The sequence below is a fragment of the Zalophus californianus genome, chromosome 9 (genome assembly GCF_009762305.2).
Source record: "Zalophus californianus isolate mZalCal1 chromosome 9, mZalCal1.pri.v2, whole genome shotgun sequence".
NCBI classification, from domain to species: domain Eukaryota; kingdom Metazoa; phylum Chordata; class Mammalia; order Carnivora; family Otariidae; genus Zalophus; species Zalophus californianus.
The window spans coordinates 99,187,771-99,205,770 of record NC_045603.1 but is presented as its reverse complement, the minus strand read 5'-3'; the positions used below and the strand labels follow the sequence as shown (position 1 = coordinate 99,205,770).

The following is an 18,000-nucleotide window of genomic DNA, read 5'->3' as shown; positions in this document are numbered from 1 at the left end:
GGGGTAGAGCACAGAGGAATGAGTGGGGAGGAGATCAGCTTCTATTCTTCTCTAAGAGGCCCAGCCGCTCAACTGGGGAAGGAAGAAAACTCTTCATTTTTACCCAGAGTGTGGTCTGTGGACCTGCTGTATCAGCTGGGAGCTGGGGGAACATGCAGGGTCTCAAGCACAGCTCCAGATGCACTGGCTCAGAATCTGCCCTGGAACAAGATTCCCATTCAAGTTCTAGAGGCACTGCTCTTTTAAGAAAGCCCCTTTTCCCATCCCTTCCTGCAACGCACTCCTCCCCAGGCCTCTGCTACTGTTCTATGCCATCCTAACTTCTCAGCCCCTGATTTCCCATGTCACTATAGAAACCAGGCTCTGACCTGTCCTTCAGTCGTTCCCACAAGCCCCTCAAGGATCACAGTAGTCAAGCTGGAGGAGCCTGGAGAGCACCAGCCCCATCCCGTGACCACTTTGCAGATGAGGAACCGGGCGTGGAAAGTGAAGTGATTTGCTCAAGGTCACAAGGCATGGACTACAACCATAGTCTCTGGGATTCTGGGAGGAGATAAAGGATTTCAGCCTTCAGGGATCATCCACATCCAGCTTCCAATCTCATATATAAGGAAACTGAGGCCTGAGAAGCAGCAATGTGATGGGTCCAAGGACTGGGCAGTTCCTGGCAAAGCTGGGATCCTAGCGGGGGTAACATCATCATGAACTAAACCACCTGTGCCCTCTCAATTTTGTTATTCAATGCCCATCTTCACAAGCACTAATCCTTATAACAATAGCATAAAATATGCCTTTTGTGGATGTGATGTACTGACCGTCCAGGATCTGAGCCCTGCTCTGGGGCTCCCACACCTACAATCCCATACTGACATTAGAATGCAGGTCCTCTAGTACTAAATCCAGCACTGTTTTTACCACTGTAGCTGCAATGTTGATTTTGCTTATTAAATTCAACAAACATACGCTGGGTATATTTCATGTTTGTGATCAGTCTCCCCCCAAATAGGCCAAAAGTGGGGACTGGTCTTGTACTGCATTCTGTGCCCCATGCCATTTCACAGTGGTGCCTCGCTGTGGAACCTGCTTAGTAAAGATTTGCTGGTCCCTAACTCTAGGAATCTAGCTCCCAAGAACATGGGAACATTATCATACTTCCCATTGCTTTTGGTGTTCTGCTCCTGTAGCTTTACTTGTGGACATAGCCAAACTGTAACGAAAGCCAGGCTATGGAGTCCAGAGTCCTATTCAATGCTATGAGAGACAAGAAGGAGAATGGGTCTTGTCCCCACCCTCCAAGTCTTGCATTCTGAATCAAAGTTGAGAAAATCATTGCACATATACAAGGATGAGCCTCGTAGCAGCTGGGCAGAGTACAGGCTCAGCTCATGTGCTTCCTATGCTCTGGGCAGAGAGTGGAGAGATTAGAGAAGATCCCACGGAAATAGTTTTGGGTCAGTTTCCTATGATAAAGGCTTGGGGAAAAGGAAATTTTAAAAAAGCAAGCAGAAATGGACAAGTCAGAAGCAACCTGGGCTGAACCAGTGGGAGCATACCCAGTCTAAAGCAGGGCATGGAATTAGTAGCCCCATTTTAGAGCATACACACACTAACGACTTCATCATTGACATAATAAGTTGTCCCTGGCAACTTATTAACTTATTTTTTCATCCAGCCATTTATAAGATATGTCTTGAGTGCCTTCTATGTGCCAGTCACCATGCTAAGTGGCAGGGATATAGTAGTGAACAAATCACACAGGACCACCTACCCTCATGCCATTGATCTTCTAGTGGGGAAAGACACAACCAACTACCAAATAACATCAAACATATAGTATATCTGGTGTGATAAATATTACAGAAACAAATAAAGCAAAACAGGAGTATAGGGATAGGTTGCAGTTTACAATAGGGTGGTCAGGAAAGGCGTAGGTGAGGAGGTGACATTGTAGCAAGGCTGTCAAGGGGAAGTCTGAGGGAAGGGGCTTTTGGGCAGAGGGTGGCTAAAGGAGAAAGAAGGGGGAAGATGGGGGTGGAGGGGAGGAGGTAGGACAAGGATGTACAAGGATGTGCAGACAAAGATGTAGCATGAGGATGCTGGCTTCTAGCTCATGAGATGCGGAGTCTTAAGAGAGTTTTGAGCAGAGAAGTGACATGGTTTGATCTAGATTTTAAAAAGATGAGTTGGCCTATAATCTGTAGGGGCACAATTAGGAGGCCCTTGCAACAAGCCAGGTGAAGGAGGAGGGTTTCTGATGGCTGATTCCCAATTCACAAGTAGAAGTAAATGACTGTCTGGGGCATGTGGGAGGGAAGCTCAGGCACCTAGCTTAGAGCAAGGACACTGCTTTTGATAATCTCCTCCCACATTAAAAGAAAACAAAGCAAGTTTAATTCAAAAAGGAAAGAAAGGGGCGACTGGGTGGCTCAGTTGGTTGAGCGTCCAACTCTTGATTTCAGCTCAGGTCCTGATCCCAGGGTTGTGGGATCGAGCCCCGCGTTGAGCTCCACACTCAGCGGGGACTCTGCTTGGGATTTTCTCTCTCCCTCTGCCCCAACCCACCCTGCTCACTCTCCCTCTCTCTCTGTCATTCGCTCTCAAAGAAATACATAAATCTCTTAAAAAAAAAAAAAAAAAAGGAAAGAAACTATAGCTCAAGACGTTGGGTTGGAGAAGAAAGAGAAAATTCACCATTGTCCGTGACGGCCATGAACACAGCACTGGGCCATTGTTTTGTTCTCACCAGCCCATGAAAAATATTCCCAGCTGATCTGGCAGAGTGGCATCCCTAAAACCCTCCCCATGGCCATGACCTTGGCATCTTCTGCCGAGACCTAGTCACAGGGGGTGGAGGAGGGAAGGATATTCAGTACTCATGGGTGTTGCAGTAAGTGCCTTTGGCTTACGGTAATTCTATAAGCAAATCCCACTTCTTTATAAACACCACCATGACCCTTTATCTCCCACGCCAAACCTTATTCTAGGGCAGTGCCAAGCCCTTTCTCTTTACAAGACTGAGGCGTTTTTTTAAAATGAAAAAAATGAGGAAAAGTTAGCACAAAATAACAATTTTTAAAAATCTAATAGATAGGAGACTATGTAATTTATTGTCCAACCTATAATACTTTTGAAAGTAAGATGGAGTGCTATTAATCCTTACCTCAGTCAACCTAAGAGCACCTCACTGAAAAGGGGTGATCTTTTTTTTTTAAGATTTTTTTTTTAAGATTTTATTTATTTATTTGACACACAGAGAGAGAGAGCACAAGCAGGGGGAGGAGGAGAGGGAGAAACAGGCTCCCCACCGAGCAGGAAGCCCCATGTAAGGCTTGATCCCAGGACCCTGGAATCATGACATGAGTCAAAAGCAGACACTTAACCCACTGAGCCACCCAGGTGCCCCTAAAGGGGTGATTTTTAAAGGGGTTCCAACCCATCCCTACCACTCTCTTTCCAGCTCCTGCTCAACCAGTTCAGCGCTCAGTGCTGGCTGACTACAGGTGGGGGACCCCCCGCACAGTGAGATACAGGAATTAGTTCTTGGTTCTGATACGGAATCTCCCCTTTGTATCAGCATGTGGAGGTGGGTGGGGTTAGGAAAGGGAAGATGAACAAAGAAATAATCACATATTATTTCTAAACAACACAAAAAAAATTCTGCACCCTCCAGTCTAGTTAGGAGGTCTTCATGGAATTTAAAAAAAAAAAAAAAAAAAACTGGAACTTTGGGCAGATGACCCACCACTGAGCCAGTTTTCAGTACAGGCAGACCTCAAGAGTATTGTGGGTTCAGTTCCAGACCACCACAATAAAGCAAATATCGCAATGAAGAAAGTCAAATGAATTTTGTGGTCTTAAAGCACATATAAAAGTTATGTTTACACTATACTGTAGTCTGTTAAGTGTGCATTATGTCTTTTAAAAAGTACATACCTTAATTAAAAATACCTTATTGCTAAAAACTGCTAACCACCACCATCTGACCTTTCAGTCAGTTGTAATCACTGATCACAGATCACCATAACAAATGTAGAAATAATGAAAAAGTTTGAAATAATGTAAGAATTGTCAGGCTAAGGGTGCCTGGGTGGCTCAGTTGGTTAAGCATCTGACTCTTGGTTTCGCCTCAGGTCATGATCTCAGGGTCATGGAATCAAGCCCTGGGTTAGGCTCCCTGCTCAGCAGGAGTCTGCTTGAGATTCTCTTCCTCTCCCTCTGCCCCTCCCCTGCTCATATGCTCACTCGTGTGCATGCTCTCTCTCTCAAATAAATAAATAAATCTTAAAAAAAAAAAAAAAAAGAATTGCCAAACTACGACACAGAGGCAAGAAGTAAGCAGACCCCTTGGAAAAACGGCGTCAGCAGATTTGCTCAATGTTACCACAAATGTTCAATTTGTAAAAAAAAATGCAATACCTGCAAACTGCAGTAAAATGAAGCATGATGAAACAAAGGTATGCCTGTATTTGTCAGTGGTGATGTGGTCACCTATTTGTTGCTGACAGTGATGCAGATGATGCCAGTTCCTCTCTCAGACAGTAGACAAGCTTCTGTTTCCAGTCCTCTCCTCACCTGCCCTATGGCTGGCATCTGACATAACTGATTGCCCTCCCCTTGCAATACTTTCTTGGCTTCCAGGACTGCCCATGCTCCCCTGGCTTTCCTTTTGATCTCGTTTTTGGATCCTCCTCATGCTCCCAAACTTCAACATGGCAGTGTCTTGGAACTCAACTCTTGGATCCTCTATCTGCCCTCAAACCCCTGTGATCTCATACAATCTCATGGTTTTAAATACCACCAATACCATCTGTCTAGGTCTCCTCTGAGCTGCAAGTTTATATCCATCATGAAGGCAACTCCAGAATTCCTCCCTATCCCAGGAAGGGAGAACTCCAGCTTTTGATTACTCAGGATAAGAACCTTAGAGTCCTCCTGGACTTCTCTTTTGCACCCTATAATTCTTAATTTTCCTCAAGTATATGCAGTGCCACTTGCATGGATCTGATTCTTGGCCTTTGGTTTTGTTTCACTGGTCTAATTATATTCCTACAAAGATATCACACTGTCATACTTATTACTATTTTGTTGTAAGTTTCCATTTGGTAGAGCACCTTAGCCCTCTTTACTCCTCTTCAGGAGTGTCTTTACTATACCTTTTTTTTTAAAGATTTATTTATTTATTTATTTATTTATTTATTTATTTATTTGAGATAGAAGGGGTGGGGGGAGAAGGGGAGAGAGAATCCTCAAGGAGACTCCTCGCTGAGCGCAGAGCCTGATGCGGCCCGCTCCCAGAACCCTGAGACCATGATCTGAGCTGAAATCAAGAGTTGGATGCATAACCGAATGAAATACCCTGGTGCCCCAAGAGTGTCTTGACTATTCTTAGCTTTTGTGCTTCCATATAAATTGTCAGGGAGGAAATATAAAGACCTTACAATGTTATTGTTTCATTATTGCCCATCCAACTTATATGCTATTATTAATGTGTACACTGTACTTCTACCTTATTTTTTAAATTTTTTTCTTTTAAGTAAGCTCCACACCCAGTGTGGGGCTCAAACGCACAATCCCAAGATCAAGAGTCCTATGCTCTACTGACTGAGCCAGCCAGGCACCCCACTGCCTTATTTTTAACCCTATGAGACAGCATCATCATTGTTTACAGTAAAGATCACATAGGTTTTCCCACATATTTACCACTTTGTTCTTCATTCCTTCTTAAAACTATGGTTTTCCATACGGGATCATATCTGAAGTACATTCTTAGGATTTCCTTTAGTGAAAGATTCGGTTGGTTGCAGACCCTCAGCTTTTGTTTGGCTATAAATATCTGTATTTTATACTAATACTTCTATATTACATTTTCCTTGGGTATAGAATTCCAGGTTAGCAATCGTTTTCTTTTTGGCACATGAAGATAAACACAACACTGTATTCTGACTCCAACCGCTATGTGAAATCAATGGCCAATCGAACAGTCTCTTCATTAAAGGTAATTTGTCTTTTGATTTCTAACTACATTTGAGATTTTTCTTGTGTCTCGTATATTCTACGATTTCACAGAGATAGAGTTCTTTTTATTTTTCCTGCTTGAATTTCACTGAGATTCTTCAATCTCTGAATTGGAATTCTGTTAGCAGAACTAGCCGACTAGGAGACCAGCAGTCAGTGTATTTCATTCATTACTATTCTCACCTCTTTTTCTGGTAGTGAAATTAAATACATGTGAAATCTTTTCACCCTATTAATTTCTCTTTTGAATTTTCCATCTTTTGCCTCCCTGTGCTACATTATGGATAATTTTTTCTAACCTGAACTGCAGTTCACAAATGATCTCTTCAACTATGTCTAATTTGTTGTTAAATCCATCCCTATTGTATGTGTGTGTATATATATACAATATTATGTATATATATATTTATATATTCATATTGTATATATTATTATATATTATATATTCACATTCATTGATATATATTCATTTCTAGAAGATTTATGGGCCGGTTTTCAAATCTTGAGGTCATTTTTAAAATAGTTTCTTCTTTTTGGGGCGCCTGGGTGGCTCAGTCGTTTAAGTGTCTGCCTTTGGCTCAGGTCATGAACCCAGGGTCCTGGGATAGAGCCCTGCATCAGGCTCCCTGCTTGATGGGCAGCCTGCTTCTCCCTCTGCCTGCCGCTCCCCCTGCTTGTGTGGTCTCTCTCTCTCTGACGAATAAATAAATAAAATCTTTAAGATTGTTTCTTATTTTTTGCAGATATTTTCAAACTGGACGTTTTAACCTGTGACTGATATTTCCAGTACCTTTAGTCTTTGCCATCTCCCCGCACTGGTTCTCTTTCATTGCACTTTAGCTTCTTGTCTAACTGATTATTTTTAACTGCATTCTCTTTTCTGCCCTTGAAAAATTCTTTGGGGGGATTTTCCGAGGCCTGGTGTAGATCTGCCATCCCACAAAGAGAGCGTGTGCTTACTTCTGCTGGGCACCCGGAAGCACGACTTGCCCTGGCCAAGGTCCCAGCCCCAGCTTCCCCCATCCTCTCAAGTGACAAACCGGGCTGGAAGCCCATGATGGGGATCGTCCATGGCCACTTCTCAGGGACAGGGTTTTGTTTCCCTGTTTCTCCCTGTTCTACTTAGAGCCAGAACAATGTTCTCTGCTGTCCCATAAGTGGGGAGGGGGTGGGTTTAGTGCTGCTTCACCTCTATTCTGAGAGTGTAGCTCTTGGTGGAGTTCCAGTGTAACTTGGTGAGAATTTCCTGCTAGCATCTCCACTTTGGGCCAGCCACACCCCATTTCTATCCTCTTTGCCCCATAAAACCACCAAAAACCAAAGCCCAAGTTTGCCTAGATGGGAAAATGTCCTCAAGGCAAAAGCAGTATTTTTTTTAAAAGATTTTATTTATTTCTTTATTTATTTGACAGCGAGAGAGAGAGTGAGGGAGAGAGCAAGCACAAGCAGGGGGAGTGGCAGAGGAAGAGGGAGAAGCAGGCTCCCCACTGAGCAGGGAGCCCAATGTGGGGCTCTATCCAGGACCCTGGGATCATAACCTGAGCCGAAGGCAGCCGCTTAACGACTGAGGCACCCAGGTGCCCCAAGGCAAAAGCAATATTAATGCCCAGGTATTTGTCTCCTTGGTTCCATTTCCCTTAGATGGATCTGTATTAGGAATAGCCTAGTATTCTTTACTAACCTATTAGCCCTTCAAGGTTTTAAGAAGAATGAAAAATATATTCACCCAATATTTCTTATTTTCAGCAAGATGGGATGCTACAAATATCCTAACCTACCGCTACTGGAGATAGAAGTCTATTTTATCAGTTTCCTTATTTATGTGTGTATTTGCTATCTTTGAACTCCTTAGAGAGATTATTTTATTTTCTACTCTATCCACAATGCCTAAGAACACTGTCAAGCATACACTTGGCACCCATTAAATATATTTTTAAAATTTCTTTTAAAAGATTTTATATTAAGTAACCTCTGCACCCAGCATGGGCCTTGAACTCAGAACCCCGAGATCAAGAGTCGCACACTCCAGTAACTGAGCCAGCCAAGGACCCCCAGTTAAATATTTCTTGAATGAGTGAATAAACTCTTTGACAACAATATGCACATTGAGGGAGGCTTTGAAATTCTAAATTAAACTTTACATCATTCCAGCTTAACACATTGCGATTCACCACATATTCTTGAATAAATTCTCCATGCCTTGCTCTTGTTAAGCAATGAGAAGGTAACAAATGCAGACTTCTCAATTTTGGCAAGGCACCCATCACCTCTGTCCTTCATCTGTGAAATGAGATGCTGAAATAGACGGTGCCTAGGATTCCTTCTCTTTTTAAATCTCTGAGACTAAGACATGGCTCCTGTTCTCAATGATCACAACAGCAATAATAACCTCGGGTCAGGGCCAGGGGTAAGGCTGGTAAGTAGGTCCAGAAAATGATCATGATTTCAGTCCCAGAATAAGCAATCCTCCCCCAACCCTACAACTAATGTGTAGTCCTGCTTAGAAACGTTATAAGGACACAGCACTCCTTTGTAAAACAGAAGTTCCAGCCTTGGTATCAGGAGGTATCTACCCATAAAGGGGGAGCAGGGGTCTCAGGGACCCAAGCTTAGTCCTCTGAGTTTCACCTTCTTGGGGCCTTCTTGCTCCACTCACTGTTGTCTCACCCATCCTGGCTCCCAAGAATGACCTGCTACTACTCTATGGATCTGACTTGAACATGAATCACAGACCCACTCCTCATCTTCCCGGACACAGCTGAGACCCATGTGGGTCTTTCGAAAAGGCTCTTCCAAACTCTAAGGGAGAACACAGGGAAATAAAAACAGCAACTATAGGGAAGCTAAAGAATCAGGCTCGCACAGAGCCCACGCTGGCTGTCCTCTGTGGTTTCCAAGCTCTGTTCTATTCCACAAACCCTCATCTTACCTGGGTTACCTCTTCCAAGGTCTTGGTTTGTCTCAACATGGAAGGCATCATCTCACAGCCCACCCCCGGAAGTTCCAACCTCAAACCCCTGTGCGCAGGGCTGGGAAGATAGAACCTCCCTACCCTCTTCTATCTGGGAAGACAGAACCCCTTCTGTAGCCATTCAAGGCCACTGGCCCCCATCCCAGGTCAGAGGGAACCACCTTTCCCCCATCCCAGGTCAGAGGGAATCATCTTTCCCTCACTATCAGGTAAGATCCTCCCTGTTTAGACAGGACTGTGGCTTCATCTTTCCTAGCCCCCCACTATCGTCACAGCATGCTAGAATAACACACCCACAGCGTTTGCTCTACAGGATCCACATGCATAAATCATAGGCAAGAGTTCCATCAGGAAAATTACCATGAACAAGATGGAGGCGAAGTTCACCAAGTAACCCGGGAAACGATCTTTCCAGGTCAGCTTATCTTCATCATCCTGGGGAAACAGGAGAATACAAACAATCAGATGGCACAAACAACACATGTATCAATTTTCCCTCAAATTTGCACACATTTGCATATCTTTAATCATTCATTACTCTGAATAGGTATTTTCCTAGTGTCTGATGCCTTGCTCTTCATATCCACAACAGCCCACCTAATTTTGTGATTTCTGCATAGCCTGGAACAACTATGGTTTTTCCAAAGAGGACAAGATTTGATTCTGGCCTCATACTGAGCTGAAGTTTCAGTGATCAGCCATGGGATCATTTCTGACCCTCTATTTCTTCATCTGTTAAAAGGGCACAGTCATGACACTCATCCTGCCTACTGCACGGGATGGTCTTATTTGCTTTGTTTCATTTTAATGAGAAACATGTGAACATAATGAAGCAATGGACAAATGACAGATAGAACCCAACCACACAGCGGCATCTCAAAATAATTCATTCTTTAAATGAAACATCAACCAACCTGTATATGTTATCATTTGTTTCCTCTAAAATGACTATACTCTCCCCTGGTCACAAACGTAAACATTTTGAGGCAGAGGTCTGCAAACTCTACCTTTTCTGCTCAGACTGGGTCCAGTTCACCCAAGCCACTGTCCTGGGACAGCCATACCACCAACCACAGTCCTCCTTGGTCAAACTCCAGGGGCTTCATCCTGGCAGGGCAATGCCAACAAGGCACGGATTGCAGAAATCCTTGCTCATTAGCTGCCATTTAACTTGAGCCCGGGCACTTGATTTCTCTGGGCTGCTTTTTTATAAAGTCAGAATTGGTGCAGTGTCCTGTCTATTACCATGGTTGTGGTGAAGACCTATTGAAGCAAAGCTGGCAGGAGTCCTCATGCATCTCTGTAACAAGTCTGAGTCAAACTCAGCAAGTCAACAGTCCAGGGACTCCTGCTCTGGTTTCTCTTCCCACCTCCCCCTTCTTTCCCAACACACCTGATTTGGCTCTAGCAACAGTGCCATCTAGCCTTTGAGAGCTTGTACTGTAGGCTAAGAGCCCTCCCGGCTTGAAAGACTTCTTTCTAAAAGCCAGTGGGTGCCCACCACTTGCAGACCTTGGGGCCAGGCATGGTGGGGAAACAGAAGAAAGTGGATATGATCACTACTCTGGGGGGCTCACCGTCTAATGAGACCAAAGGGACACCTGCACCAAAAAGCTTCAGGAATCACTTGCTCTTTGAGAGAGAGGGTTATCTGGAGAGTGAGGCTGGGGGCAACTTGAGAAAGGAAGGACGTGTCTTTCTCACTGCACGCTGGAACTGAGCATAGGGCTGAGCTGGCTCAGTAATGGGGGTGCAAGTGAGTGTTAGGGCAGAAGCCACTCAGTGATTAGCAATGTCATTCCCAGATGACATAAGCAAGCGATACTCAGCTTTCATAGATGGCGTGATAGAATTCAGGCTCTAGTCTCCGAGACCAGCAGACTTTCCATCACATAGTGAGAATAGGTAACTATAGATTGCAACCATTCTGAATAGGTGGGAGCATATAAACTTATTTCTATTAGGACTGGAATAAGGCTTGTTCATATTTTAAGTTAAGCCAATATTAAGAGGGAAGAGCTTTCTTTTACTTATCTCCTTCAGTGTTCATTCTTAGTTTAACTCACAATGGTGATATTTTCCTCTAAAATTTTGATGAGGAAAACTGAGGCTGAGTGGTGGATGATTGAACACTCAATAGGGATTCTGGATGGAAATATGGCAGAGCACGGTGGGCTCTTCCTGAGGCCCCCTCAGTACAGGGAAGGTTTTGATGATTCTCTCTTCTCCTGCTCTCTGGCCTAGAGATGAGAGGTTCTGCCTTAAAGGCCAGCAAATCAGAGGTGCTCTGAAATATCAGCGGTGATCCAGGAAAAATCCAGTTAGAGGTTCCATTGGTTACCAGCTCTTCCCCACTGGGGCTTCTGAGTGAGGAACAGGGCAAGGAGGGGTGGAAAAACCTATGTTCGGTCCATGGCATGAGGAAAGGGGTGAGAAAAACCAGTCAGTGAGGGTGAGATGAGGCTTGGAGTGGCCCCCAGGACAGAGCTGGACAGTCCTGGAAGAAATGACAGAAACGGAAGCAGGAAATATGGCCAAGATGAAGTGGGCTCAAAGAAAGAAGTACAATTATACAGAATGACTAATAAACCAGTGGGCAAAGTCAGGCATCTGAGATAGTTTGGGCTAAGGCTTCCTGCATGGTCGTCGTCCACGTTCTTCAGGCCAGAGGTCAAGGGGGATAAGGTGTCTGTGGACCAGCCTCCACCCTGCAGTGACAGCTTTGTCCTGGAGAATGAGTTATGGTTCAGTTCCACTCAAGAGACACAGTCTGAACACCCTGGAGGGCCATGCTCTGGATCCCTGAGGACACAGAGGGGAGAAGGCTCAGTCCTGCCCAGAAGGAGCTCAGAGACCACCAAGGAATAAAAAAAAAGGATTTCCAGAGCCAATCCCGGTAAGGCACATGGTGTTATTATTTTAAATAAAACTGAGACAACTAAAAAGCAACTGAATTGGATATCCTCTCAAAGCAGCTATCTGAGAGAAAAAGACTCAAAGACTCATACTGATGTAGATGTTCTAGTGTTTGTTGAAAATTCAGCTTCCCTCTCATGCTTACCCTGATGAGGTTTTTGGGGGGTTTTTTGTTTTGTTTTGTTTTTTTCTGGAAGTCACAGATTCCAGCATACGTACAGTTCTCATACATTCAGATACTATCTAAACACAAGGGCTGAGAGAAACACAAAGATTGCGGACTGCTTCCAAGCCCCCAAAGTCACTAGGAAAGATGACAGTGAGTACAGCACACTTTCTGTGTAATAACCGACTCTGATGGTGGAAGCTAACGAAAACTGTCCACTCACTGGCACATTAAAGAGGTGAAGATTCATGGCAAAATGCCATTAATTTAAATACACTATGCAGGAAAGTCCCATTGCCAGAATATGGGATAAAAGAGAGAGAAGTAGGCTTGGAAGCTGAACATCTGATTTTAACTCTTGCCTCTAATACTTACTAGTCAAGTGACCTTGGAAAATTCCTAGAACCTGTTTCATCATCTATAAAGTAATTATTTTCTTATTTGTAAAATACATAAGATAGTAATACCACACCAAATTACCATGTGTCTTATATGGATTACCAACCTATGGAGAGGGCCAAGCCAGTGCACCTGTACACAGAGCTAAGTGCGAACTCTCAGTACCTCCCTCTCCTTTTTTTAAAAGATATTGTTTATTTATTTATTTGAGAGAGAGAGAGAGCAAGTGCACACACAAGTGGTGGGGGGGTGGGCAGAGGGAGAAGGAAAGGAAGAATCTCAAGCAGACTCTGCTCTGAGTGCAGAGCCCAATGTGGGGCTCGAACCCATGACCCTGAGATCGTGACCTGAGCTGAAACCAAGAGTCAGATGCTCGATGGACAGAACCACCCAGGCGCCCCACTCCATCTCCTTTTAACACTGGAGGTGACAACACTTGTCTCACCTAAGCGACAGAGGCATTGTGTGGATCATGAGTGAATGGCTGTGAGAGCTTTGTAAGCTATAAGGCGCAGTACAAAAGTAAGATCTCATCAGCTTCATGATTATATCAAAAGCAGGTGATTAGGAGGCACTTAGCTAATGTCCCCATTGTTCAGATACAAGCCTAGCTGTCATCTGTGTTTCTTTGTCTCCGTGGTCTTGGGTCTTTGTCCCTGGACTGCAGCTCCACTTCCGAGTCTCCAAATAGCAAACAGCACAGTGATATTCACGTACCACCACCCAAGTGTCCTTTTGGCAGACTGAGCAGTTGGAAATGGGAGCAGTGGAAGTACAGCAGGTGAGGATACTATTTAAACAAATCCCGTGGAGAGCAGTTTTGAAAAGTGGCCAATCATCCCTGAGTTGTTTTTTCATTTTTAATCAAGGTACAATTTGCATATAGCAAAATTCAACTTATTAGCGTGCAGTTCTGGGAGCTGTGAAGAACATACACTGTCATGTAGCCACAACCACAATCAGGACAAGGAACAATTCCAATTCACTCAGTGTTCCACCCCCCCATGTCTCTTTGGAGTCCATCCCCCCGATCTCCAGCTCCTAGCATGACCTGCCACGTGTGCCCTCAGTTTTGCCTTTCCTAGAATGCCATGTAAGTAAACTCAGACAGTGTGGAGCCTTTCGAGTCTGACTTCCTTCGTTTATCACAACACAGTTGAGATGCATCCCTGTGGCATTCTCAGGGGCTTGTTCCTTCTCAGTGCTAAGTAGCATTTCATTGTATGGACGTGCCATTGTCCATTTAGTGAGAGATGTCTGGGCTGTTTCCAGTTTCTTGCGATTACAATAAAGCCATTATAAGTCTTCATGTACTGCTTTCGGTGTGAGCACTGGCTTTCATTTCCCTTAGTGAAATACCAAGTTGTGGAACTGCTAAGTCATAGGGTAACTTTATGTTTGATTTTCTAAGCAACTGCCAGACCGTTTTCCAAAATGACCACGCCATTCTGCATTTGCACCAGTAACGTATGAGAATTTCTCCCTCTACTTTCTTTCTTTTCTTTAAATAAACTTTTTATTTTAGACGATCTTTAGATTTACAGAAAAGCTTCAAAGATGGTACAGAGAGTCTCAGTATATATACTCAGTTTCCCCTATTAACCTATTAATATGGGTATATTTTTCACAACAAATGAACCCATATTGTACATTATTATTACCTAGTTTATACTTTATTTGGATTTTCTTAATTTTTACCTAATATCCTTTTTCTGTTCCAGGGTCCCATCCAAGAGGCCACATTATTATTAATCATCCTATCTCCTTGATGGACTCTGAAAAACAAACTGAGGTTTCTAGAGGGGAGGAGGGTAGGGGGATGGGTTAGCCTGGTGATGGGTATTAAAGAGGGCACATTCTGCATGGAGCACTGGGTGTTATGAACAAACAATGAATCATGGAACACTACACCAAAACAAATTATGTAATATATGGTGATTAGCATAACAATAAAAAATTAAAAGATAAAAAAAATCATCCTATCTCCTTAGGCTTCTGTAGATTATGATGGTTTCTCAGACTTCCTTGTTGTTGATGACCTTTTTTTTTTTTTTTCTGATGATTCCTGGTCAAGTATTTTTTTTTTTTAAAGATTTATTTATTTATTTGTCAGAGAGATAGAGAGCACAAGCAGGGGGAGTGGCAGGCAGAGGGAGAGGGAGAAGCAGGCTTCCCGCTGAGCAGCAAGCCCGATGTGGGACTCAACCCCAGGACCCTGGGATCATGACCTGAGCCGAAGGCAGTCGCCTAACCGACTGAGCCACCCAGGCGCCCGACTGGTCAAGTATTTTATAGAATGTTCCTTAATATAGGCTTAGCCAAAGTTTTCCTCATAATTAGACTGAAGTTATGGGCTTTAGGGAGGGAACTCAAGGGTGCAGGCTCAATGGAATGTCCCAAGCTCAAAATGTCCCAGAAGAATCATCTTGCTCCATAAACCTTCTTCTTCTTTTATATCCCCTGACTCAGTGGACTGAACCATGATCCTTTGAGCAGAGAAAGCCTGAACCTGAGGCATTTGCTTGGGCTGTTTCCTCCCCCATGCTCACCTCAAGCTGCCCCAAGTCCCATAGAATCTAGCTCCATAAACCTTCTCCTCATCTGCTCCTCCTTTCCTTTCTACTGTTGATGCCACAGGTCAGGCCCTGAGCATCTTCGGTCTCATTACCTTCTGCTCTAACTGCTGATGTCCTTGTCTCTCTTCCTCATGGACTTCCAGCTCCAGGAGAGCAGAGGCCATGTCTTACTTGTCTGTATGTACCTGGTGTTCAAGCACAGCAGCAGGTATACAGTGTGAGCTGAAATAATGTTTGTGCAATCAGTGTGTCTCTCATCAGGTTCGTAGACACACCTAACCAGCCTCACCTGGGTCCCTCTCTGTGCAAGGAGGCAAGGAGGGCATGGCTTCGACACTTCAGTGAGGCCGATGCTAGGTGGGAGAAAAATTGACAGTCCCTCCCTCAGCCCCGCCTTCAGGGACAATTTGCCTTGATTTCCTGAGACAAGGGATCCAACCATCACAATAGATGGAGGTCTTCTCTCGACATGGTGGTGACTGAATCCAACCCCCCACTCTGGTCAGGGGCAATGGAGAACTGAGGGTGCAGAGGATTGGCAGTGCTTGGATGGGGTTTCTGAGGGAAATCATCTGGGGGAACTACCTATTTCCAAGGAGTTGGGTAAACAAGGACTGGCTAAATGTCATGACCGATGGGAGCTGGCCCAGGCAGGGGCCCCATGCAAGAGTAGGATTGGGAAATTGACTGAAAAGGGGGGTTAGGTGGAACTCTAAAGAAAAGTCTTAGTCCAGGTTCCACAGTGTCTGAATAAGGGTCAAGTATCAGTATTTTATTCCAGTGTCATTGTCAAGAGTGCAAGCTCTCAAAGTTGACCCAGTGCCACTCCTGGGGTCCCTGTGCTCGATGCCTCTGATGTACCATGATTTGACACAGCTGGTTGTGGGAGACATGAATACATGGGAGATGTGGAGGATGGTGGGCTGAGAAGGGGTGAAACACTAGGCAGAGAGGGGCGATGAGAAGAAGTGCAAGATACTTTTCCACTGGAGTGTCCTTGGGGCACTATCAGAGGTGAGGACCCAAGAAAACCCAGGGACGCCCGGGCTCTGAGACAGGAGGGGTGACAGCCTGGTCCTGTGTGGCTGCAGGTCTCAGGGTTAAGGAGCTTTATTCACTTTCATCAGCTGACCCATTGGTGCATCACTGTGAGGGGGACACCTCAGCCCAGTTTCAGCGGAGAGTCACAGCCGAAGCAGCCCATGTGCTAGATTCCGCCGCTCACAAGACAGTGTGTGTTAGAGGCAGAGATGGGGTTCAGTCCCCTTTCACTACATAAATGAAAGCCAGAAACTGATAAGCATTGTGTTGGGAATTTCTGGAGCCCTCTAGATAAATAACACTGAATAACACTGACTAAAAAAATGAGGAAAAAGATAGCGAGGCCCAGAGCTGGGGGTCAGCAATCTGTAAGATGGAGCCATAAAGTTGCATTTCAAAAGAAAAAAAAAAAAAACATTCTTTGGTCATTTATCTTCCTTCTCGTCCCCCTTAGCTTCTTCCTTGCTAGAGCTGGGCCTCCCACCAGCCTGGTTGGGAGAGCCAGTGGTGTCCCCAAGAACTCTGCAAGGCAGGTGAGTCTGGAGGCAGCCGTCTGGGTCTAATTCCCAGCTTGCCCACTTACTATGTGACCGGCTTCTCTACACCTCAATTCCCGCATCCCTAAACATGAGACTGAAAATACTGCAGCTGTGCAAGACAGCTTCTGTGAAGATGAAATGAGGTAACACATGGGAATCGGCCTGGGTCGGTGCCTGGCACCCAGCTCGAACCCAGTACTTGTTACCTAATATCATTACCATCATTACGATGGCTGGGTCCACCAGGGACCTTGGCTCTGGCTGGAACACATTAGGTGGAGTTTCCTTGTCAAAGTAACAAAGAAACCCCAGTTCACTTTGGGCAATGCATCCTACAGCACAGACCCAGGGGCCACTCTTCCTGTTCCAAAGTTACACAACCCTCCTGTGTGGTCTCGTTCTGCCGTTCTGGTGCCACTCTGCACTCACTCACGGCTGCTCAGTGCTCCCTCTGTTGGGTCAGCCCTCAAGAACTCTCAAAAACATCTCCTCTAGGAAAAGAGATCCCATTAACTTTACCAACTTCTCTCTCTTTAGTTCCCTCTCCTAACATAGCTCCTCCTCCAGGAAGCCTTCATGGCGTGTCCAGAAGAGTGAGGCCAGCTTTGGAGTGCATGTCCCTCCTTCCACACTGAGCCTGATGGCCCCCAGACTAGTCTTGGTCCCCACAGCCCAAGCACACACAGCCTCTTGGGCTGAGCCCTGTGGACCTGCCCATGACTAAGGCCCAGAGCCATCTAGAGAGTCTAGAGATAGAGAAAGACTATTAGGGACAGGACCTCCATCGAGGAGGGAAGTCTTGGCAAAGGACCCTGAGGCAGTCACATGGCACAGCACCTAAGTCTACAGGCATGCCTGAAGCCCAGGGCTGAATGCAGTATAATTTGTGGCTAAAATGGAAAACATTCTTTAATCCTCCCACTGCTCAGTTTTCCCAGCACACAAAGAAAAACAGACTCTGGCTCCCTGTCTCCCATCCTGAGGTCCAGCCTGCTTACTCTGAGCCCTCAGGCTCCCCAGACAGCTTACTGCTTCACGTTCTCTCTTTCCCGACCAGATGCCTTGGCCTTCCTGGGTTCCAGGACTGGGCTGAGCTCCTCTCCCTCCCTGACCCCAGTCCCCACTGTTCCCCAGGGTGTCCTGCCTGGTTTCAGACTGGAGACAGCCCCTCCCCACTCACGCTCGCAAGAGGGACCCCCTTCTCTACTGTCCCTCTGCAGGCCTCCCTGCCTGTAAAGGAGTAGTATGGCCTGAAGCCATCGGCGCCCTCCACTAGTAACACAAGTGAATCCTTAATATGTAACCTCATCTAGAACATCACACAAAGGCTTTAAGACGAATGACCGTGGACTGAGAAGGCATCTAAACTCTGTGCCA

At 45.2% G+C, this 18,000-nt stretch overlaps 1 protein-coding gene across 1 annotated transcript in view; it reads right to left on the bottom strand.

Annotated features, from left to right (window-relative positions):
• Nucleotides 1–18,000, bottom strand: part of ANO2 (anoctamin 2) — a 378,292-nt gene that overhangs the window by 66,911 nt on the left and 293,381 nt on the right. Inside the window, exon 15 of the mRNA XM_027593890.2 lies at nt 9,347–9,421. Within this exon, the coding sequence (XP_027449691.1) occupies nt 9,347–9,421 (75 nt within the window). The remainder of the gene's footprint in view (nt 1–9,346; nt 9,422–18,000) is intronic.